This window comes from Carassius carassius, chromosome 25 (assembly GCF_963082965.1).
Source record: "Carassius carassius chromosome 25, fCarCar2.1, whole genome shotgun sequence".
NCBI lineage: Eukaryota > Metazoa > Chordata > Actinopteri > Cypriniformes > Cyprinidae > Carassius > Carassius carassius.
The window spans coordinates 14648392-14674981 of NC_081779.1; the positions used below are offsets into that span (position 1 = coordinate 14648392).

Below are 26590 nucleotides of genomic sequence, written 5' to 3' on the forward strand. Positions count from 1 at the left end.
CCAGGTTTTTGCAAATAACCTGCCCAATTGCTACTCAAAAATAGCCCAAATCTTTCCCAATTGCATTTTGAGAGGGGTTCCCCGGTTAAATAAAAAATATATTTATAAAAATATTAATAATTGAATTCTGGGGTGTAAAATACCCGTTTTTTGCTGGGGTTCCTCTAGTAAAATTTGCATTTTAGGGGCTAAATATCACGTAATTGGGGTCGCTGCAACCTGCGGCAAAACCGAAGACTTGGCAACACTAATGTGAGTGCTGTGTGTTCAGGCGCCGTCAAAATAAAAGTCCCGTCACGATCGCATCGGCCAAACAGAAAAACTTATAGATATTTGATATTTGAAAAATGCCAAATATCAGCCGATATATCAGTCAACCACTACAAAGAACACTCAAAAAATACCATTACTGTCAGAGATGATGCACAGCAAGTAGTCCACAAGACACTTTCACCAGAGTTTGAATCTGGCTTGGCACATTTACAGATCCTACGCCTCATATTTTGTCTCATCTTGCACCATTTCTACCATTTTGTCTTGTTTAAAGGATGTTTTCAACAAGACCAAGATACTGCTAAAGGATTTTTCCCCCCAAAATGTCATTTGTACAGGAGGTGCTATGATGGGGTATATGAGTGTTAATATTTTAGCCTGCTTGAACCTGATATCTGATCAGAGCAACTGATTGTATCACGGGAAGTCGTTTTTATTATCCGTTTGGTGCCATTGTTGTTAGTGTTCTGCTGTTGCTGACTGTCTCTGCATGACAGCTCGGGCCCAGCATCTGGAATTTTGCCTTAGTTGTCAGCCAAAAAGTATATTACTGGCACAATATGTCATTTTGAATCTTCTAAATAGTGCCATTGGTAAGACTGAAATAAGTAACTGTCTTTTGTCACTTTTATTATATTCGAAACACAGTTTAACTAAAAAAATGAGCCCAGGTCAGTTTACAGAGGTGCCAAGAGTGACTGATTTCCCTTACCTGCCCCAGGAGTCGTCTCTTCTTCTTTGTAGTGCTCATCGTGCCACTGCATGGTTAGGTAGTAACTGAGCATCACCTCCCACAAGGCCTTGCAGAGATCAGTCAAGCAGGGGATGTAGCTGTCTGTGGTAATGTGCTGGGGTGAGAAAAATAAAATAAAGAACTTCATTCTCAATGTTTTGAATTTTTACAAGTGCCTTCAATTTCACCATGAGAACAAGAGTTGATTTTAAAAAGTAGTGTCCATAAAGATACACAGGAACTTCAAAGCTTTCAAGATTTTTCAAATAAAAATAAATGCATTTTTTTCATTTCTATTCACCAGAGAATTCTGAGAAAACTTTTTTGTTATACATAAAAAAAAATATTAAGCAGAACAAATGTTTTCAACATCAATAACAGGACACTGATTCCCTTAATCAAAGTACAATGAAATGGACAATAAAATGAATTGGACGGGGAATTTACTTTTTTTACAAACTTAAATTTGAAAATATTTGAGACATCTCAATGCTTTGTAAGGATACACAGACTCCATAAAAATTCAAATCTGAGAAATAAAAGCCACTAAAGATCTGGCGTGGAAGCCAGTTTAGTGTGACATTATGAGTCTCAGATGTGTGTGTATCCCTAAATCTAGCTGAAGAGACATTTGGAAAACAGTAAATCTGACATTGAGGAAGCATGAATACACCAGAGATAATGATTGACCTGCTGTGGAACTTAATGAATATTTACCATGTGATCAATCCTTCAAAACCTCTGAGAATCTCAAGCATTCCTTGGAACGCTATAATTAGAAATAATACCATAGAGACAACAAAAGCTCCTGTCTGGGATGAGAGACTGTATATCAAATCTGGAGGTGGGCTATGTACAAAATAAAATACAGTTTGAATCAACTTTGACTTCGGTGACACTGGTGTTCTTAGAGGAGCTGACAAACTTCCTTTGGTCAGTGCAATTTGTGGCTGGGGAAAGCTGACATAAACATTGCCATGTCTAGAACCGCTGCATTGTCGACTCATCCATACACATATTCATCAGTGCTGTCAGCAATGAGATGCTGGAGCTCTATCTCTGCCTTTTCTTATTAACCAAGCTTGGAAACTCTGCAAACTGCTGGAGCCTGGTAAATTACGATCAGCCTAAGGTTTGCGGAGGCTGGTTTTGAAGGCAAGGGAACGGTACACAGCAACACAGCCTCCAGCTGTGGAAAAGCTAACAGTTTTTGCACTTTAGTTACAATTTATGTATCACTGTCATCCCTATTCACAATGAAACCAGTTACTGCAAGGCTTATTTGTAAAATAGTCCCACCACAGACAGCTTTCAGCTTCTGATTGTCTACTGCCAAACATTTACCTAATCTGCTTTACTGAAGCTTTACTTAGTATACGATTGAGGTCAGGTGTAGGAATTTCCAATATGTGAACAAAATTTATATAGCAGATGGCATAGGCAAAAAATTCAGATGAGCTGAGAAACAAAATGAAAAGGCTATTAAATCATTATTCATTGAAGTGGATAAATATACAAAAAGTTCTGTCACAATAGTTTTGTATCTGACAACGAGGAACAAGCAAAGAAAAGCACCCTTTTTGTTTTGAGAGAGAGAAAATGAACACTTCTGAACACATTCATTAAACTGAACTCCTTGATCCATAAACTTGTTTCAGCCCTGTTTTGACCCAGTACTCAACAACCAGCATGTCTAAAAAAAACAACAACGTTGTTTTAAGAGACACAACGACAAAAACAAAAAAAATTAAAAATCACACGCATTCAACAAATTGAGTATTTAAAACAAACAATCAAATGAATAAAACACTCATTCACTTTTTGTATTCACATGCTGAGACACAATGCGACCTGATCCAAGTGGCTGCAATAAATCTAATTAGGCCTGTGCTGCATACATATAAAGCTTTGGGCATTTAGAGGTGATTCATCACTTACGGTAATTCTGCAGTAACAGATAAACAAGCTCCTATGAAACCATCCCACACAACTCATTACTCTAGAGCAGCTCCGACTAATGCAATGAACTGTGGCTCAACTATTACACTGAAGGGTATGTGTAACATTGCCAAAGCTGCCAAAATGTAATACAAATGGTCAAAAGCAGTAATTATATGATCCATTCATCTCATTTAAAGTTGATTAATTGTCTAGGAGAGCGTCATCCCTTCTTTTAATAAAGTTGTACCGCTGCCATCATTGAGTGTAATGAGATACATGGATGCTCAGATGGATTAACACAGATCCCATGGTTACTACACAGGAAGTATAGTATTCTAATTGAAGTCTAATGACTCCTGTACGTGAGCAGAGGGAGAAGTCAGCCATCCCATTCAAACAATCAATCCCCAACCTCTCCAGATGACTTCCTGCTATGGGGATCAAGGCATTGTTGCCTGGCAACTGAGCGTTGGTGGAGAGAAAGATAAATGTCTTTCTAATCTCAAAGGAGTCATATTAGACAGACAGATGGACATTTATAGCTGATATTTTGATCCAAACATTTCACACTCTGAGATGATGTATGGGATTGCACAGAAACAGATTCAGGTCAGTGGTGACTTCACTGAATGGCCAGGTGGGTATTACACCACTATTATGATTGCAGTAAATCTCTTACAAGTGCAGAAGAGCGAAAACGAAGGGAAGGGAAGGGAAATGTGCTGCTGTGGTCAGCAGGCTGTAAACGTGAAGTCAGCAAATCTGTGCCGTCTTCTCTATCATAACCAAGCTCAAGAAGTCACACCACAGACGGCAGATCTGGAGAGGCTTCAAGGGTATCAAGGCTTTTCTAGTTCTTCAGGAACACGATCACATACTATTACGGATTTGTAATATTAGGCATCTTTATCCCTTTTTTTTTGGTGTTTCTTTTATCACTGGTCATTTATTACACACACCCACACACGTTTCAGAGCTACATCCTAAATGACTTAAAGTTTTATGAGAAACAACAACAACAACAACCATTTATATTTATATGCACCAATATAATATTACATGTAATGCAAATGTCAAAATTTATTATTTTGCATTATGGTAAAAGTATTTTCAGGTCATAACACAGTACTGTGCAAGGAAATGTCATTATTTTTCACAAATTTGCCCCTGTAATTATAATTTGTGTGAAAAGAAATATAAGCTGTTGGTCAAGTATAAAATATGTTTATTAAAATACTATTTTGGATTTTCTACTTCAAAATTTCATGCTTAATGTGTTACTTGCTGTTTCTTTCAATTAATATTACTTTAAATTTACAAGTAATTCCTAAGTGAAGGTTGCTTCTACAACTATTTTATTTTTCCAGTGAATGTGATTCCGAGTTGGATGAACTACAACGCCATATGTATCGGATTAATACAATAATGATGGATCATCTTCCCACATGATTATCAAACAAAGGGAGAGTAATTAGTCTGGTGCAGGATTGATGAGTAGAGAACAGATCTAAAATCAGCTCCGGTAATCTTTCTGTGCGCTGCTTAGACTGAAACTGCTTCACTAAGGGTCAGAAGTCGATGAGGCACTTTCTACCCAAATGTTGATCTCTGTCACCCTCCAGAGATGGAAAATGGCTGTGAAAAAAGCTGTGCTGACCCGATTCTTTACGAGGGTTTAATGAAATGCAAGTCCATTTCTATAAACCCCCTTACCTGAGCTTTTATTCTAACTCTGCACCTTTGGGAAAACATTCAATCTGCTGCATCAGTATGTGATAAGTATTTACACAGACACATAAAGAACAGCATAACACATTTCTAGTTCAACAGGACAACTCATGCCTCTAATCACTAATGTGCAGCTTTATTCTGAGGTTGTGTAAGGTCTCATCCTTAATGAATCTTAAAACTGCTGCATGTGCGGCCTTCCTTATTAGCTACATCAATGTAACTCCCCTGCTGTCTTAATGAAGTGAATCAATCAAACGTTCCCACGTTTAGAACTTCCACTGACAAAACTCCACATGCAGTCCTTGCATAAGAGTAAGTTATCAAAATGCGGCATAATCAGAGATGCCACAGATAACAGTTTGCGCATATTTACTATTCATGAGGCTGACAGTTCAGAATATGACAGCTTGATATCACAAAATAAGAAAGACAGCTCAGAAGATATTTGCTTAATCTATTAATATAATTAGGGGTGGGAAGCGAGAAGCCATTCTCGTTCAAAATCCATTTATAAAAAATAAAACAATCCAGCATTCAAAGGGTTTTCGTGATGTTCAGTTCCATTAACTATTCAGCAGTGCGCAACACTGCTACTGAATCTACAAACAGCATGACTGGTGCAGTGCAATTCCTGAACAATGTTCTTGTGTGCCGATTCTTTTAAAAAAAGAAAATTTTGTGAAACCATGCAGGCAAAAAAAAAAAAAAAAACGTGTTGCAAAATCTCCATTGTCCCGAATTGAAATTCCTATTTAAATGACTAGATTTTGGCAGCGCAAGAACACCAAAAAATGGAAATTATGACTGATTCTTATGAACAAATGACTCTTATCAGCTGGTTCTTTTTAGTGAATCATAATAAGGCGATGATGTTGTTTGATTCAAATAAATTACTCTTACATTTATTGCTAACAAACCAAAAATATATAGCATCTATAGTCTGATTCCAAAATAAACAACTATTATGAGCTGATTCTTTCAGTGAATCAGACACACTTAAGACGGTAACTTTCTGTAACTTCAGTAACTGAGTTATCAGTCATTCTCGACTCAAAATGGAATCAGAATAGTTAAGAGTCAGACTCTACAAAAAAACTGCCTTGAACTATTGAAATTCACTTACTTTCCAATGCACATCCTGTTAAACATTAATAAACAGGAGTACAAGTACAGCACTGACACAGATGAGAGTAACCTTTTGTAGAGATGGACAGCAGAGGTGTTCGAGGTGGAGAGGTGGTTAAAGAGAAGCTGATGTGATTGGCACACTCTCATTAAGTGCTCAAGTTCAGCGGCAAGGTCAATAACCACTAGGGTCCATCTAGAGCTCTCTAAAATAAGAGTGTGAGGGATTCATTCAACTACACTGATGGTAAATAACACTGACACAGCCATAATGTAACTTGCAGAGTGTGTGCAATTCTTTACATTTGTTTTCCCTTTGTTTATGTTCACAAACAAGGCCTTCCTCGCATTTGTTCTTCTACTTCACTCATTGCATCAAAGACGAATAGAGAGAGTACAAGAAGATCTCTGAAGGGATGGGATTATGATAGTTTCATGTAAAATTCATGTAGCGCTCTGCATTATGATGTGACCTTTGGAGCATTCCAGTTACACTGCATTTTAATTCCCACGCTACGGTTCAAAGTTCAGGACTCATTAGCATACCTCCTGTCGTGTTTTTGAATGATATTAATACTTTTATTCAGCAATAATGCATTCAATTGCTTACAAAAGCTAAAAAGAAAGTTACAAACTTTCAAATAAATGCTGTTCTTCACCACAAAAAAAATAATGAAATCACCACAACTGTTTAGAGCACTGACAAAACGAAATGTTACTTGAGCACCAAATCAGCATATTAACATGATTTCAGTAATTTCAGTACATTTTGTGGCGAGTAGCTACACTCCACTTTTTTCTTTTAGCTCAAATTAATTGCTTCACGACATATTTAATTTCCAAAGGCAGGAATCTAACCTATTTTACGCCTGTCTAGAGCACAATGAGAATGTAATCAATGAATGATTTTGCGCTCAAGCGATGAATTTGGTTCACAGTGACTTTTGGAAGTGACCTCTGTGTGTGTTCACCAAGTTTATCTGGAGATCTGGGAGAATGGATGGAGAACATGTGTACCGTGCAAAGGTCCTTGTACTGCATCTTCTGGAACTTGGTGTCGGCGTTGCCGGCACACAGCTCTACGTATCCCAGCACCACCTGGAAGACAGTGTTGTGGATGGCCTGGGTGAAATGCATGTGCAGCTGATCCATGGCCGTCTGCGGAGAAAGAGGAAAAACAGGAATGAGTAACACTGGATCTGTAGGAAGAGTTATCTTTTTAATATAAGAATATTTTCTATAGCATATTCACAAAGGCATCAATAAGAAAGCTCAATATCTGTTTCCACAACAGTACTAAGCAGTTTATTATTCAAATGTTTCTTGAGCACCAAATCAGCGTTAATAGAAATTACACCGAAGACTGGAGCAATGGCTGCTGAAAATACGGCTTTGCCACCAGAGGAATAAATGACATTTTAAAACACTAAAATAGCATATTTATTTTAAATGTAAAATTTCAGTAGATTGCGGTTTTACTATCTTTTAGATCGAAAAAATGCACCTTTGGTGAGCATTAAAAACAAAATTCTAACTCCAAAATTTTGAACGATAGTTTGCATAAATATGCTGATACTGGACAAAATATTGTTATACTTATGCTTAAAACAAGGGACGAAAAACAACTATAGAGAAAGTAAAACGATAAATTAAAGATTTTCTGAAATCCAGTTTTATAAGTGTACTTTGCTCTATGGATTACTGGAAGCTAGAAGAAAATTACAAGATGATCTACTTTTTTTCCTGCCAAAGAAGATCTGTTTGAAGGTAAAATTTCTGCGTAACAGCGAGCCTGACTCACACTCTCACAGGAGATGAATCATTACGAACTACATACTGAAGTTCAGTATAGTCCCAAGACTCCCAATGGGAAAAGAAACACTTTGTTTCAGCTTAATTATGCTTCTTCCCTCCCGCTTTCACTGCTCTCCTTCTTCCTTCAGCCTTTAGTGCATCCCTCGCCCAGCTTTGGCTGAATTCAGCCAATAAAAAAAAAATGGCTATTCTCCTGCAGGTCAATGTGTTCAAAAGCAGATAGGTGGAAATATTCAAAAATATTCAAACGCATTTCAATGAAAATGCAGCAGATGGAGTTATCAACTTTGCATTTGTTCTGTGTGGAAAAAGACTTACTTAAAAATAAACCTGAAAACATCAAAACATAATAACATATCTAAAAGACAAATGTGACGGAAATATTAATTGTGCTGAGAAAAACGAGCAATTAGATCAATTAGATAGATTTAAAAAAACAAAAACAAGAAAAACAGAGAAGATGAAAAGATGGAGAATTAGATGTGCAGTCATTAGGCTAATTGCGGAGTTCATGGAATAGAGCCTGAAAGAACAGCACCTCTTTAGAGGCATAAACAACTGTTTTAATGAATGACGTACAAACTGAAACAAGGTTTGAGTTTGATTTGTTTTAAACTTTTAAGCTAGAAGGTCAGCAAATATCCAGCTAAAAGCATGTTGGAAAATGGTCAAACAAAGCAGGAAAAAAGTTGGAAGGATTCAGCCTATAGGGCAGCAACTAATGCTAGTGCTTTAGTTTAATAATAATTTTTGCTAAGATTTTACAAAAGATTTTTGAAAAGATGAGAAAAGTTTTTTCAATTGGGAGTCAAATGGTATAACAGAAACCTAAAATAACAAATATAAAATGGTGGGCGGGGCTAAACAGGCAATGTTGTAGAAGCAGGCATTGACCTTGTGCGGAGGCGGTGTTTAGCCACACTGTTATGTCAAAGTGGCACATTCCACAAACCTGCTGTTTTGGCAGAATAGGCTGTTTTTAGACTAATGAGAAAGTTCGTAGTTCTGAAACTTACAGGATGTTTTTTATAGTACAATGACCTCACATGTAAAAAGATCAAGGGAATTTTGATTCCTCAGTTCTTGATCCCATTAACCTTTATAGGGTATAATGTTCTACAGGAACACAAATTCTGAACATATTAACATTACTGTCTTCAAGGATGTTTTTTTTTCTTTTCATATCAATATAAATTTCAGTATTATCTGACCTAAGAAGTACGACCCACATTAATAGCAAAATTGCCTTAAACTTAGTCAACAAACTGCAAATTGATGCATTTCCAAAAATATTTATGCATTTGAATGCATGAATTGTTACTGACAACAATTCTAAGGCATCTAAGCCAAATCCAAAATTAACACTCACCAAGTGCCAAATGAGAGTAGAAATCGGCACTAGAGAGTATGTGAAATGCTGTAATACACCAGTTGGAGCAATTATCAAATCTCAAAGTTTCAGTTTTATCACACACACACACACACACAGTAAGAATTTCATTGTACTGTAGTACATATGACAATAAAGTTCTTGAATACACATACATACACACACACACACACACAGTATATTATCTGACATTCTGCATGTTTCATAGTGAAGCACAGGACTGTGTTCTTTTACATACAAGAAGATCATGATATCTCTGAGCAGCTTGCTTCACAATAAACAATGCTATAATTAATATTATTAGTAAGATTAGTAGTAGTAAATGCTCATTTTTACTTTACATCACAATATTATTATTGCTTTAGTAATATTTTTATTTATTAGAAAACTTTAGTAGACAGTTGGGTGGTTCCAGCCTTCTTTTTTGTCTTTCACAGATCACATGCCTTTGTCATTTATTATTATTATTTTTGTTATTTAAAGGAATAGAACTAAAAAGGATTTCAACTAAATATGGTTAGTTTAAAACTAGCACTTTATAATTAAACCTACAAAATCCATCCATGAATATTTCGTTAAAATTAATATTTTAGTCAAAATGATTGCTTTGGCTTCCTTTTGGTTGGCATGTACAAGATTTTTTTTGCACTTCAGTGTATTAAAAGTTTAATTGCAACTCCGTTAAGACAAGCTGTTTTGCAAAATGGAAAAACTTAAATGACTTTGAATTAATAAGACAAAACCTCTCAAATAAATGATTTAGGTAATCTGTTAAAGCATGTGAATCTGTCGGCAACCACATGACATTCAATAAATATAAATGCAGTGGAACGGTTCTCAAAAGCATGTTTTTCATAACTACTTCCTGCATGGATTAGATCATGCATCCCAGTTAAGTGTCTTGAATCACCTAATAATCTCTTCAGCCAGGGAATGACCCTCTCAGGGGTCTCGAGAGAGCTGACTCTTAAAATCAGAATCGGTTTCAAGGGTTGCGTTTGATTCACACATCTTGGAGTTGGTTCTTCAGTAATTATGTGTTGATCGGCTTAAACACCTTCGCTCAGTAACCACTGATGAACCTGCCATTGTATGGACTGCAGATGGCAAATAAATGAAGTTCTTAGAGGCTTGTGTGGGAGCGTGAGCGAATGAACGTATGAATGAATAAACAGCACAGCTGCCATCTACCCAAGAGGCTTTGGTGATCAAAGTGACACGAGAAAAACTCTTTCAGATGAGACGGGGGACGTCTCAGGATGTACATACTTGAATACTTATGCACAGGTAGGCTGATGGACAAACACACACAATAAGAAATGCTCACAGACACACAAAGAACACACTACTTGGATAAGCTTCCTCAGCGAGTTGAATCACAAACTGCAAGACACTCTGGAGCAAATCGAGGTATTAGCTTTACAAAAAAATAACTCGGAGTTGCTGAATTGACTGTAAAAAAGACTTTAATATAAAAAAAGACCTAAATATTAATTACACAAATAACATCTTTATAGAACTACTTATACAATGAATATATTTTAATTAACACATTTTGAATCAAAATTAAATTAAAATGTATTTCTGTGAGGTTAAAGCTGAATTTTCAGGAGCCATCAAATTGTACTTGCAATGTTTATTATTATCAGTGTTTAAAAAGCTTAATATATTTGTTGCAACTGTGATACCTTTTTAGGATTCTTTGCTGAATAGAAATTGATGTAAAATATTTGTTTTATAACATTGTCACTTCTGATCAATTTAATGGGTCCTTGATGGATAAAATTATTCTTACTGACACCAAACTTTTGAAAGGCAAGGTACATACATATGAAGTATTTACATCCTATAATACATACTATATACAATTATATTATACATATATGAACAGCTACAGTCACCGTTCTGAGCAGTCCATGATCGGACTACCTTTGATTTTTTTACGACGGATGGGTTGCCAGCAAAATCTGAACCAATAACTGTTATTTTATCCAGAATGCTGGCAAAAAGGTCTAAATTCAAAATGAAGGTGCATCAAGTGGCACAAGAAGAAATTTTCCGTCAGTTACAGTTTTCAAGGTCAAAATAAATGAGGAGAAACATTGTGGGGGAAAAAAATAATAGACTGCATTGCCAGATAATTATATCTAGACAGTATTTCTCTGAGGATCCGAGTTAGCCCGAAAAAACAGTGGGTGATTTGCTCCGCATTTTTTTTTTTTTTTTTTTTTTGAGAAACAGACATGTTCAATGCAGATGAGAAATAAATCACAAAGTAAACATGTTCCCTGAGAAAACTAGTCCTATCAATGTAGACCTAACACCACATATACTATCATTAAAAAAAATCATACCAACAGTTGTACAAATACACACCTTAAGTGGTAGGAGTCGGCTTATAAAAAAAACAACGAGATCTTTTTTACCGGATTCCGCTTTTAATCACAGCTTTCTTTCTTTCTTACTCTCTTCTGGAAAAGAAAAGCGGAATACAACAGAGTGCACTTTCCTTCTAGCAAATCCTGTGTCAGGTATGAATCATTTAAAAAAAATAAAGAGAATAGTGGCACGGAGAGGGAGACAGGGTCAAGAAACACTGGATAAAGCTGTGATGACTATGTCAAAGATTTTATCCAGGCGAATATTTGTGATAACTGTGATTATTGTGCACTTGCAATTCAAATATGGTAATTTAACATGAATACAGAAATGCCATGAAAAGCACTTCAAATAAATGAAAAAAGAACAAACGTCTCTGCAGCGCTTTGGGGGGTGTGTGCACCGTCTATGGTTGGTATGCCGCTCTCAAAAAGTATAATCTAGCCGTTAAATAGCATTCAGTTTCATCTTATTTATTTATTTTTTTTAAATATATGGCAAATATATTTGGCTGATCGAGGTCAGATCATTGCAAATTGATGAGAGAACATTGCAAATTATCAAGAGCATCCTGTCGAGCTGCATCACTGTGCGGTATGGCGGCTGCAACACGTCCTGCTGAAAGACTTTGCAACGCATAGTGAGAACAGCTGAGAAGATCATTGGTGTCTCTCTCCCCTCCCTCCAGAACATTTACGGAACCCATCTCACTCGCAAAGCCCTCTGCATTGCAGGTGATCCCACACACCCGTCACACAGCTTCTTCAGTCTGCTGCAATCAGGGAGGACACTTCGGAGTTACCAGGCCGAACTTGGCCCCCCGTCCCTCTTCTGCCCCAGGCACCACTGAACTATGACCCCCCACCCCCCACCCCAGATCCCACATCCCCAGGTCCTCCCACCCCCCCACTAACATACGATGGGATGCACCAGTCATTTTGTGCATCATTGATCTGCTCACTACCTCATTCAGCATGGAACTGATGTCACTGTACTACCTCATCAGTCAGTTAAAAAAAAATAACTGCTCTTGAGCCCTTTGTCAATTTGTCACTTTAATCAGACTGAATAAGCTTTTTTTTTGCACTAAAAATCTTTTTATCTGCACTGTTTGTTCACTTCACTGGTTTGCACTCTATCTGCTATGTGCCTTGTGCTGCTTTATTTAACTTTATTTTACATTTTCAAGTAAATGCATTAAAATTGAATAAACTTCAAATAAACTACATTTAAAATACTAAGATTTTATATGAATGGAAAGTAGACTCAAACATTTGTAAATAAATTAACATTATTCTTCATGTTATACACTTTCGCATATTTGTTCACAAGGAAAATCAGATATTTTGTTAACGTATGATTCAATGTTCAATATGAATCAAGTACTTCTTCATAAGGGGTGTGTGTATTAAGCGTCCGCTGTATTCTATCATCGCGAACAAAACAAACAGAAAAATGGGATAACCTCAGTTATTTAAATGACAATTCAGCATCAGCCAAAAGATCAAGGTCGTGACAGCTCTAGCAGCGATGACTCACCTGCGTCTTCCCCAGCAGCTTGTATGCCAGTTGAACTTTGGTGTAGTGAGAAACATCAAAGTGTTTGCAGGTTTTGGACAGCGCCACATCTAGCTGTTCCTGCAAGGATGAGCATGAAATCAACAAGAGATCAGCAAAGGAAGTTCAGTGGCATAATTTGAGTGCATATGGGAAGCAGATACAATCAAAAAGAACTTAAAAGCCTCATTTTATGGTGCTGAAATACAATTACCACAAATGAAAGAGGGCCAGAATAATCAATGGTTTAAAATCACTGATGATACTGAACGCACAACTTCATTTTGAGCTCAAAGATAAGCATTCACATTCTTAATGAGTTGGGACGTGCGCTGCTACAGAAATAGAAAAGTGGCACGAATCACTGTAATTTTGGTAGAAGCGCTCTCTATTGGCACAGGCGCAATGCTATTCGCTAATGCGTGTGATGAGACAGTGAACGAGATAAAATGATGGGGAGGAAGAGAAAAGAAAGCACGAGAGACAGATATTAAAAGAGAAACATGAAAGAATAGGGAAAAATGAGTAAAGGAGTTGTATGCAAGGCTGGAAGCCATCCAATTACATTCCACAATCCACACTGAAATATCTGCATAATATAGTAGATAACACAAACAGCACTGCCGGGAGAAACTCTGTGTGCATGTGTGTGTGTGGCTATGTGTGTTTTGTCACAGCATAAGCTTGAACGAAGCTACCAAGTCTTAAAAGACAGCAATTTATTTAATAAAACACAGTCCATCTGCCTCTGGGCTTGAGAGACCAAATGCTGGCAGACTGACAACCTGAGCTTCACTTTTAGATGTACAAACGCATGGTCAAGTGTTCCTTCCGATCTGTTTAATTCATATAATGTTGAGGAACTACATCAGGGCAACTGCTGTTGTTAAATCTGTCAAGGGTGCATGAGTGTTTCTGAAGGGAACAGGGTGGTCTGAGATTGAATGTCTGATTCGATGAAGAAGGTCCTAGATCCTACATTCTCATCCTTTGCCTAAGGACAAAAAGGAAAGAAGTCACATACCTCGATTTGCTCCAGAGTGTCTTGCAGTTTGGAATTCAACTCACTGAGAAAGAAAAAATAAAGGGAGACAAAAGAAGCAAACAGTGAATAAGAATACAAAACAACAGAAATGTTGGTTCATTGTGAAACACAAATAACTATTGTATTCTGTTAACAGAGTAACACAAACCACCAAAAACTATATAGGAACACGTTGGAAGGAAAAACAGCTAGCTTTCTCAGAGAAATGGGTCGTCGGAGCCAAAGAGCACTAAACAACACAAAACCAACCTCACAGACGGTGACATTTCTTTGAGAGAAAAAAACAAAAACAAAAAAAAAAACAGGCAATGACATTTTGAAAAACAGGGGTGTATTTTTACCAAGTGTGGCTTCTTGCTTATCTTGTGCACCTGGAATAAGACTGATGTGTGTTGTTCGTGTCGAGAGGTGTGCGCTAAACTAGTGCGCTAAACCCTCTAAACTAGAGGGTTTTCTGAATGAGGGAGGGAAAAGTTTACTACGGTAGTCTGTCTTAGGAAAGCCATGAATAATAAGGCTGTTTTAGGGTTACGTCAATCACACACCAATCAGATGTCTTTCTTAGGGAACTCAACCATAAAGCTGTCTTTCCACTATCTCCAACATTAATGTACGTTTGTCACATTTCGGCCCTAATTGTAGTCGCACAGCTGAACTTTCAAACTGGTCGTGAAGCAGCCGTTACCCTTTATTCACCATGATAAATTGAATGAATAATGAATGTATAAAACATATGATTGCCAATATGTGTGAAAGAAACGCATGTAGGTTTTTAAAGCTAATTAATGTAAATAAATGGTAATTCTTTGGGACATGATTATTCATAAGTGCATATTTTACAGAAAGAGTGTTTAAGGATTAACTGTTTAGTGTAATATTGGTAATTCTCACATTACATTCGGTTTTCTTTTGAATACAGTACATCCGGTCTGACAGTCGTGTTTGGTCTAGGCGTCAAATGTTCAATCTTCTTGATAAACATAACATATGGTCAGAACTCCATGTAGCTCCAGTTATTTCCTGCATTGGAAATTAATACTTCCGATCTGTCATTTGTCAAAAATACTGAAAAGGTGGCTTGAGGATTTTGTCCGTTTTCTCATTTGAGCCAGTATTCCGCTTGCCCTACCAACAACTTCACTGAATATATAAATAATAAACATTTATTTATATATATATATATATATATATATATATATATATATATATATATATATATATATAAATTAGGGGTGACCCCAAATAGTCGACGAATCGATGCTTTGATTCGAGGAGCCTGATTTGACTACCAATCTTAACAGTCGAATATTCGTGGGGTGTTATTGATTATGCCATTTTGACTATATGGGGGAGCTCAAATGTCTGATTTCACATAGAACTACCGGTTTTCTCCCAATAAGTTAATATACAGCCTATTATGATAAAGCTGTAAGAATATGAAAAGAAAGAAGCTTCAAGTGCGTGAATAAATCCAACCACCCCTACAGATTTTATGTTTCACTTTCCATAATCTGTGACCGACAGAGGAGCGTCTTGGCGACAGGGATTTAAAACTTTACTCAAACTGACACAGGCAGAGACTGGATTTTTTCGAACAGGTAGTGTACAAGTGATTTCAAAACATTTCAGCTGGTGTATATATATCTTGGATATATTATTTACCTGATATAAGATGCATTTGGTTTTGAGTCAAGCACTTCATTGTAGTACTACGGTGATATCGATTCAGCGCACAGTGCGAGCAGGTCAAACTACAATGCAGAATATTAATAACTCTGACTGGGACTGTTATATACACTCTTAGACGATATTGAACATTTAGAGTTCAAAAAAGAACCTTTAAGTGCAAAAATGAACTTCTAGCTATCAAAAAGGTTCAAAGTTGAACTTAAAGGTTCTATAATGATCCTCTGGTTATTTGGCAGTTATTTTAAGAACCTTTGCTGTAGTAAAAGGTTCATATTAGAACCTAGCATATTTAAGGTTCTTTCATGAACCTTTTCTAAGATGTAATGTAAAGACTAGACAGAATACAGTTAGAACACGATTTGCTTAACTGTTACATTAGTAAATTATTAATTTACACACTCAGTATCATTTTCTCTTATTTATTTACTAATTGTGATGTCAGATGCAGTTGTGGCTTGTCTGTCCTCATGACCACCTCACATATCTCTAAATTGCACAGTAATCTTTAGTGCACCATGTTGTTGTAAATTTTTAGAACACAAATTAAAAATCACAAAAAACTAAGTTCAGTTTTATGTTCATAAATGAACCAGAAGCTATTCTGTGCTAAATGGAGAGAGTGAAGTGAAATTCTTACCCCTAAAAATAAACTTTATGTTCAATAGGCTATCTTCATATTTTACAGCGGTACATCCTTTAAATTTTCTCCATACCACATTCAACCTTCAAATCTCAGATAGCCAAGTAATTCAGCTCAGAACATGACAAGTGACAAAAGTGAATTATTTTAAATGAATCTGGTTGCAAAACACCTTTTTAGACATGTTTATATTATTGAGGAACACCGTTATGTCATTTTGTAACACTCCTTCAAATGTGAAGCATACTTGTTGTGCAAGGTTGCGTCAGTAAGATTATTTTTCTTTCTTTCTATCTATCTATCTATCTATCTATCTATCTATCTATCTATCTATCTATCTATCTATCTATCTATCTATCTATCTATCTATCTATCTATCTTATTAGTAATTGTTTTATTATCATCATCATCATCATTATTATTACTTTTATTATTACGATATTGTTTCGATTTTGAGAAAAAAAACAATCAAAACATATGCATTTAAACCAGGGCGAAGGTTTCTGGGCCTAATACGCAACGCAAAGCACCGAATCGGTTACGCACAAGATCAGAGATCGCAAGGAAAAACCGTTACAAGCGCAAACAGCACTGAGTGGAGCAACACGAACATCTGAGGTAAGACAACAAAAACTTTCAAATAAAGTATGACCTTTTTGAAAAAGCTTTCAAAACAACACCTACCTAATGTCATAACGGTGTGTTACATAATGAATAAATGACGACGTGCCACAGAATTATGCACACAAGATGTTAATGAGGCCACAATATTAAGTCACTTTACCCGTCCAGAGTTAATTATTCTGCGTATATCGTGGTTAATAAAACACCAAGACATTTTCTCAGATGTTTTATTTCAAGATATCTGTAAAGATTTTAGCTTGCTGGTTACCAGAGCACTCATGTATTGATTATTTTTACCAGCAGAGGGCGCTGCGAGCTACACTGATTGCTTGGTAATGTGCTGCTACTTCATTCCTGAAGAAGTGAACCTGGACGACATCAGGACGCTATTATCATCAATTCTCAGAAGAGACACCATTGTCCCTATATAAAGGTAGTATGTCAAATGAAAATAACACTTTTTGTATGTACTTTATGACTGCCTTTCTAACTCTAACTTTATAAATATAATTTTATTACTCCTGTTGTTTTAACAGATACTGAAATTGATGGAGAAACTTTAATGAACCTAACTAAGACTATGAAAGCTTAAATATTCCCAAAAAATGAAGGATGAAGTTAAATTTATAAGATTACAAGAAAACCTAAATACTGAGATGCCAGCAAGACCACAGCCACCACGAGTAAGTTACTATTCTACATGTTTAAAAATATGTGGACACCTTTACTAATTATTATTTACTATTGTAATTATTTAATGGGATGTATGGAAAAACTTAGTGACTTTGACATTTTCTTATATTTATGCATTTGGTTGTTATTACAAAGCAACTTTATTTCATTCCCATTTTTAATGGGATGCTCAGTTAGGAGTGATGGTCAGGTCAGGTGACTACATATGTTTAGCTGAACTATATTGTTATCTTTGCAAATCATTGAGCTGTTTTTACCATACTAACATGCACCTTTCTGCAAACTTTTTTTGTAGGACTTCCTGTTGATATTCCACCTGGATCTATCTCAAGACAACATATTGCTTGTTTGTAGCAAAAAAAATAAATAAATAAAAAATGCTTTAGACCAGAGATTTTTTTCTTTGACAGGACAAAGCAAACAAGATTAAAAACAATTCAAGGTCTGTTTGATTAAATGCACATATACATGGTAATTTCCATGCATTAAGTTTATAATTTTAGAGAATGATGAGGGTAAACATTTTTTTCTCTATTTTCAGGTATGCAACAGGTGAACACAAATTGTCTTCAGCCCTTGTTACCAAATACCAGTTCTTGAGAGAAAACACTGTCAGAGGATGTGTTTAAAAACTAATTCAAAAAAGAAAGATCACCTCTGATTAATGTTGAAGAAAAGATGACATTTGCTGCAGGTTCAGTAAAGAAAACAGATAATTTTACCAGGAGTCCATCAAAAATATCACAACCATTGTAGAGGTAGGTTTGCTAAAAATAATGTGACACTTCAATACTTAAATTTCTATTATCCTGTGAGAATTTTTCATGTATATGTTTATTTATTTATTTAGCAGGATCTATCTGGTCAAGATTTGTATCAAAAGAGGTCAAGGTCAGTTTGGGTAAGAGTCACAGACAGACTCTGGTGGCACAAACAGAGATCAACGATTGCTAAAGAAGAGCAGCTGGGGGAGATACTGTTACTGACCTGGATGAAGAAAAACAAATCTGTGTTGATTTGGCACACAAAGGTAATAAATCACTGATTTGCATAAAAAAGATAAGAATCACAACGATCAGAAACATAGTATGCCATATTCAATTCAACAAATTTTCTATTAAAGGTGTCAGTGGTTGCTGCTGTCCTGCTGTTTCCACGTCTATTAAAGGAGAGTCTGAGATCTCTTTATGTCATCAGTGAGGTGAGCGTATTTGTATCCATAATATCTAAATCTATAATTTCTTCTTTTTCAACCCCTTCTCTTGGTTATGATTTCTTCTAAACATTTGTTTTTAGAATGGAATTATTCTATGGAGCTATATATATATTTAGTAGTTAACGTGAAATTTATTATATATATATAAAATACATTTCACGTTAACTACTAAATATTGTTATAGTATAACATTATTTTGTCTTTGTTTAGGAACCAGATACACCCAACCCTGTGCTGTTTATAAAAGGACATGTCTTGGAGTCTCTTTAAGAAATAATGCTGGAAGTGGAGGAGGAAGTCTGTGAAGTAGACGATGTGAACACAGCTCTACACTTCAACTTCAACACTGAATATGCTTCAAATTTGAGAGACACCCTGACATTTACTGAAAACTGTTTAATGTATCATAATGCCAAAACCAATATGCCACCCACAATGGCTAATTATTATAATTTGTTTTATTAAATTAATGTGTATGTATATAAATGCATGATATTTATTGTTTTTTATGTATGTGTTTGTTAATTTGTTTGTAATACATATTTATGGATGATTGTTTATTTATTTGTATTTGTTGGTTTGTTTGTAATACATATTAATGAATTAAACCGTTTATGGACAATCTTGGTGTTCTGTCTTTATAGTGAAATTGTATTAGTAATGTATAATAATAATAATAACAACAACAATAATGTTATTGCTATCTAGAAAAGGGTTCATAAAGGAACTGATGAGGGTCATTAATGCACCTTTAAGTGAAGGTTTCAATTAGAAACTTTTCAAAAAGGTTCAAAAATGAACCTTTAAGGTTCCCCCACAGTTGCAATCTCCAGGAACCTCAAAAGGTTCATTTTTGAACCTTTTCTTCTAAGAGTGTACAGTACATACTATTATAATGACAACACCATTAAACTAAAACGCTGTGAATTTTTAGTTTAGCTGCAGTGTTTCTGCACATTGTTTCATGAAAAACGTGTCCACAAAAGGAGTTCATATTCAGAGCCCCGCAGATATGTTAATGTGCATTCGGGTCCTTTTTGCAAATAGCCTATAAGTCTTAATATTAATGTTATGTTGTATAAATAACGAAGCATATTCTATATGAAATTATGAGTTGAGTCCCATTGATTAAAAACTTGCTATCAAATGAGTCACTCTACTGGTCATCGTCAGCGCGCGCAGCTCAAAACAGAAATGCAGAACATTAACTGCTAACGTTTTAGCCTAACGTTATAATGAGAGCACTATTGTCAAAAAAATAAATAAATAAAGATTTGTTAATTGTTATGGTGTCGCAGACGTTAAGTGTTAGCTATCTGTTAATCAAAACATAAAACATTGTTTACTCTGTGCATATCTGCAAGGTGTTCATTACACATTTTCCCAGGGTGTTAACATCAGTAATTATGTTAGTCGAATGTCTGACTTTACTCTTGTTAATGTATTTTGCTCCGCCCCCAAACATATGATTCGACTATCAGTTGAATATCGGCAAGATTCCAAAATTCCGATTCGACTATGAAAATCCTTAGTCAGGGACACACACACACTTTGTGTGAAATTAAATCTTTTATTCAGCAAGGATGTGTTTAATTGTTAAAAAAAGATAGCAAAGATTTATATTGTTAGAAAATATTTATATTTTGAATAAATTCTGTTATTTTTAACTTTTTATTCATCAAATAATCCTGAAAAAGGTATTGCAGTTTCCAAAAAATATTTGGCAGCACATCTGTAGCCAACATTAGTAATTCTAATAAATCAGCATATTAGAATGCTTTCTTAAGGATCACGTGACACTTTATACTGGAGTAATGGCTGATGGAAATTAAACTTTGCATCGCAGAAATAAATTATATTGTAAAGGATAATAAAACAGAAACCATTATTTTATATTGTAATAACATTTTGCAAGATTCTTGTTTTTTTTAATCAAATAAATTCAGCCTTGATGAGTAAAACAGACTTATTCAACAAACATTACAAGTCTTACTGATCTCAAACTTTTGACTGGTAGTGTGTGAGTGTGTGTGCGCGTGTATGTATGTATGTATGTATGTATGTGTGTGCGTGTATGTATGTATATATGTATGTGTGTGCGTGTATGTATGTATATATATATATATATATATATATATATATATATATATATATATATATATAAGACTTGTGTCGGTATTCGGTAATGCAATATATCACGGTAGTGAATATGCACAATATTGTTATCGTGGGCACTTCTAAATACCTTCTTTTTTTAACATTATTTAATTCATTGGTTAACATAAACTGCCAATGACAAATTCTTCTGAACATTCATTAATCTTAGGTATTCCAATATTTAATAACATGTTTTAAAATGTAAAGTTGCAACTATTATTTAATGAGCTAACATGAACTATGACTTGTTTTTTTTTAACAAAGACTAATAACTTCTGTAGTAAATGTAGCTATTGTGAATGTTAATGGTTAACTAATGAGATTGTAAAGTGATACCTATGGGTCTTTATAGTTCTTTTGCACTTTAATCTGTGCAAAACTTTTAACTTTATATATTTTTCTTTATTGTTTTATTTTATTTAAATGCTCAGTTAATTTTGTTATTAGAAAAAAAATTATTTAACCAATTATATTATACAATATTTTGAGCACTTTTTTAAACGAAATTTCATTACCGTGATAATACTGTTTACATTGATAAAAGCATCAGCAATTAATCGCAACAGGAAAATTTGATACCGGCATATCCCTAATATAATATAATATATATATAAATTAAGAATGTGGACAAGCAGAATTTGCAACCAAATGTTTATATTTGTAGGGCCTAAAAATGCATTAACATGATCAAACAACTCTGTTAAGTTAAACATGTCAAAATCTACACAAAAAGTAAGCATTACTTGTGCATTATATCGCTCACAGAAGAGAAACTTAAATCTGACAGTAAATGCTGTATACAGTATAGTGGATTTGTTACACAAGTGCAGTTTTGATGGCAGTATTAGCAGTGCTTTAAGTGGAATGGGCCAGTAGCATCTCTAAATCTGCCAGTAAAAAAATAAATAATAATAATAATAATAATAATAAATAATAATAATAATAATCTGACCCATCAAATTCCAAAAAAGCAGCCCTTAGGGCTACTATGAGGAACCAGCTGAGACTTGGAGCAACATGATCCTAGCAGCAACTTTGCCGGTGGCCGCGCATAATCATGATCTGACAATTAAGAACAACTGTATTTTATTTCACAAGCTAACTCCGCTTGACATGAGGGACTGCCTGGCCCCTGTGTTTTTGAAAGATTAGACAGAATGCATAAAACTTTAATTAAACTGCCTCTTCCTTTTCCTCAATCTTCACTTTTTTCCTTTTCTTTAAAGGCACTGGATGCAAAAAGAAGTGTTCCAGAAAACTGTTCCAATAAATGCCCTAATTTTGCCACAATGCATGACTCTTGGCATGAGGAACCCCCACGTATACCATTGCCCAGCTGGTGTGCAAAAAAAGGAGGTGTTACAATATGCACCGTTCTATTTATATTGTTGTAAAACAGCAGGAGAGGATGTGACCTTCTTTTGAAAAAGCTGATGCCGTTAGACAAATGATTTTGAGTGCTGGTGTCCTGGATGAGAATGCAAAAGTCCTTTAGTCTGTCTCAATCCATCACAGTGGGCTTTGACTCAATGTGGGTTCCCCTTTTCCTTCAGGGCCCTTAGACAAAACCCAGCATTACGTCGATCTGATCAATTACTTCCGAATCGCAGCTCGTCAGCTGTGCCTCTCTATTTCCTTCGGGAAGGCCATGAGAAATCACATTTTAATGAGCTTTCACGATAGGAACCATTGGACAATAAAAACATTTAAACAATCTCTTATCATTATCATGCCATTAGGCATGAAATCACAGAGAGGAAAGACCAAGATTTTTTTTGTTTTGTTTCAGAACTTAAATCCTTTGCTAATAGCATGGGGCCAGTGAGGGTTAGATGTGATTAAATTAAAGGATGTAGCTGGATTTTTTTTTAAATGTTTTTAAAAGTTGAGTATGCTAGGCTGTAAAAACACACAACAGGGCACTCATGTCTCTCTCCAATTAACTCTGCTTTCTTGCACCTGAGCGAGCAGACAACTGAAGTATCTGGTAGAATATGCATTGATATATAGTCCATAACCAGCTGCTGGAAAAGCAACTGCTTGAAAATGTCTTGAAGATGTCTTTAAAATCCAAAAAAGGTTTATCTGTGAAAATCTGTAAACTGAAGGAGTTTTTAAGCTGAAGCAACATGTGAATCACAATTTCTTTACGTTGCAACAGCACATAGCAATTGATGGTAGGGCTGTAGCTATCGAATATTTTAGTAATCGAGTATTCTACCAAAAATTCAAAAAGATTAATCGAGTTATCGGATAAAATGTGTTTTTGCTTAAAGTGCAATATTAATTATGCAAGAGAAAATAAGACTCCTGGGTCTCTTAAAATTAACAACTAAGTTTCCTTTTTTAGAATTTTTTATTTTTATTTTTTAAATGCATAGAATGCAATGCATACATCAAAAATAAACATTTAATTATTACCCATTGTTTCTCTGTCTGTACTTGTACTGTGAACAATGACAATAAAGTTGACAGATGAATTAAAGCCCTGCATTTTTAACCCGAACGTGTCTTCAGCGCAGCGGGAAGAGTGATAGAAGAGAGGAGGACTGGGTTAAACCTTCCACTCTTGATGCTATTCTTTTTCTCCACGATGCTCTGTAAGAGACTGTTCTAACTTTTCATTTGACTGGACTTTATTTTCGTTTAACTGTTGGAAACTAATGGAAAAAAGAATGGACATGTTCTGTGGTGCATTTTTGAGGTAAGATAACCTGCAAGTTTGTTTTTAATTAATTTAATTTGTTTAGATTGTAGGCTATTTCTCATTTCGTTTGCGAGCGCTGTTGCGAGCCTGCCTCAGTATTTCAATTTTTTTTTATTTTACTCACTGTGGTTTAATAAATAAACATATATTAAACTAACTGTCTGTGTGATATGCTTGAAGTGTTTTATATCTATGGATTTTATTGTAGCCAAGTAAAGTATTAGCGTTAATTTGAGAGGCTTAATTGATTAAATATGTTTTAGGCTACTCGCTGTCGGCTCGGCTGATTAACGTAAATCTTCATTTAAAAAAAAATGCTCCAAACATTTTTCTAAATTAACTTGATAAAGAAATGAAAAGAAACATAACACAAAACTGACCCCTTTTTTAATTGTTGCAAATAGGGCAGGCTTCTGCTGTGTAATAAAATAAATAAATAAATAAAAACACGGGCTCGTGTCGGACTCGGGCTGATAATTCTGATGAGCTGTTGGACACGGGTCGGGCTAGGGCCTGAGCGTCTCGGGCCAAGGCCGGGCTCGGGCCTAGATTTGAGGCCCGTGCAGGGCTCTAAGATGAATTAAGTGCATTTAAGTGCCATTCAGTTGGGGATAAAGCATTTTCTGAGATGCACATTAAACATTAAACACATAAAACATTAATTTAATTTATCTTTTAATTATTGAAAATTAACTTAACTTTTCGGTAAACAAAGGGGATTTACTATTAAAAATAAAACATGGAAGAAATGTTGTGTGATTAAACCTTAAAAAAAATAATGTTTTATTAATTTTTTTTTTTTTTTAGTAGTAGGCTATGTACATTCTGCTGAACAATAGTCTTTAATTTTGATGGGTTGGCGTACCTTTACAGTTTGGTGTATGTGATGTGACGCTAGTTTTACTCAAATAAAACTGTCAAATGCTCATGAAGTGACTATCAGAGCAGTTCTGGAGATGTTCCTCATGTGTTCACGTCTTTATTGAGTGAGAGGAAAGACGCTGAAATCACCGCGAGCGTCACGCGCGCTTCAGTGTTTGTGATAAAGGAACTTGCGCTTCTGCTCCATTCATTAACAGAGACACGCAGAACATGCAGGATTCATATTTAAATAGACTGTTTTGGCTTAATATTTACAGATATTAGTCCATATCGTGATTTGATGTAAGTGCAATGACCTATTTTTGATTAATTCATTCAAAATTTGACAAATTCCGCGCCATTCCGCGTTAAACTGTAAATTCCGTTTTTAAGACTGGATTCCAAGATTCCCTCCACGTTTTCTGCATTGCGGAAATCATAGGGCCCTAGTTGTGGTATGCCAGCTCTATCTTGCAATGGACACATGCCACTATGTTCTCTTTACGTTTGCCCGCGCCCTCAAATCAAAACACTGCGGACTCCTTGCAGTATGTGATTTCAGACACACCGCTTGTGTCTCCTTCCGCTTTGTGGGTGACTTAAACGCGTTGTGTCACATTTAAAAACATTGCGAAAGAACCTGACGTGAGATTTAAAATAAATTAAAAGAGGCTTCGAGGCAGAGGAATTTGCCTCGATCATTCTTTGTAATCGAGTTACTCGAGGAATTGTTTCAGCCCTAATTGATGGACATCTGCTTTGACTTCACAGCTGTCATATCACAAGAAACCAAATTTCCCTTGATCTTTTAAGATAAATATTTGAAACCGGAATAAATTCTGTAACCATCAGAACTTGAAACTTCCAATTCAAAAAAAGTGACTGAACTTCTGTAACTGTCTAGTATTATGCAGATGACTTTAATATTTTAAATGTCAAGCGTACCATCTAAACTCGACCCAGGCTTTGCAAAAAGGTTGCTTAATGATACAGTAATTAATAACTACACTGAACGGCACGTCAAATCTTTGGGCATTTCACAAAAGGAAAACACAGCATTTAGTTATTTATTTTCTACTCTAAAAATTCAGCTGAGAGTGATACGCGTATCGTTTCAAAAACCGTTTTGATTATTTGAAGGTCAGTTAACAGGCACTTTGACAAGCACACCAACAGCAATCCAGCTTTTGACAGTCTCCCCACAGACACTTTGCAACTGCTTGCATTCGCAAATCTGTGAGTATGCTTCTTTATGGCATCCCTGTCAATTCTTATTCTCTGTAGTTCTGTTAAAAAGTTTGTACACACATATATATATATATATATATATATATATATAAATATAAAGCACAGAGAGACACAGATCTGAAATCTGAGTATAATAAAATCTTAGAAGGCAAGAAATAAAGTTTACTTAAAAGGAAATAACCAAGTGATATTTCACTCCGTGATATTGACCACAGGTTTTCGTAGACTCCCTAGGTCCCTTCTGAAACTCCCGTGCTCAGATTCAAGCAGCATTCTCCCACAGTGACATCAATACCTGCCCTCAAAAACGCCTCACAGCTTAGAATCCCAATGCTTCCAATTATACATCTTATCGCTCTTCCCTGCAGGGATCGAAATGAGCAAACCACAGTGCTATCACCATAAAAATCATGAGATTCCATCAAACATACTCTTATTAACAAGGGTTGTGGCTCTTGAATAGTACTCCATTTCTCAGAAAGAGTGTGCTGAATTGTAAAACAGGTGGATGAATTTGCAGTCAAAAGGAATGTTTTAGTGGTTCAACTGGCGGTGGCTCAATCCAGAGGCACACAGCTTTATTAAAGTCAAAGGACATAACCTGCACCAAAGTTCAAGAGGAGAGACGATGATTTGTAGCTGAATCCTGACCAAAGACCTGAAGAGTGCTGTCAGATTCATACAATTTCGAGCACAAAACAAACAAATGAAGAAGAAAAGTTAAAAAGAAGTTATTGCATCTACCATACTGGACCATACTGACCAA

The 26590-nt window shown here is 35.5% G+C and overlaps 1 protein-coding gene and 1 long non-coding RNA gene across 3 annotated transcripts in view; one reads left to right on the forward strand and one right to left on the reverse strand.

The window, feature by feature from the left end:
* The window catches only part of LOC132104279 (syndetin-like), a 143416-nt gene that overhangs the window by 90844 nt on the left and 25982 nt on the right, over window positions 1-26590 (reverse strand). For both annotated transcript variants that reach the window (XM_059509635.1, XM_059509634.1), the window contains exons 10-13: window positions 13969-14011; window positions 12927-13025; window positions 6821-6961; window positions 986-1121 (exon numbers count right to left, since the gene is read on the reverse strand). In XM_059509635.1, the coding sequence (XP_059365618.1) occupies window positions 986-1121; window positions 6821-6961; window positions 12927-13025; window positions 13969-14011 (419 nt within the window). The remainder of the gene's footprint in view (window positions 1-985; window positions 1122-6820; window positions 6962-12926; window positions 13026-13968; window positions 14012-26590) is intronic.
* LOC132104710 (uncharacterized) lies at window positions 18552-19460 on the forward strand. Its single transcript, XR_009423576.1, has 3 exons — window positions 18552-18665; window positions 18759-18836; window positions 19062-19460. It is a non-coding gene; the product is annotated as an uncharacterized LOC132104710 (long non-coding RNA).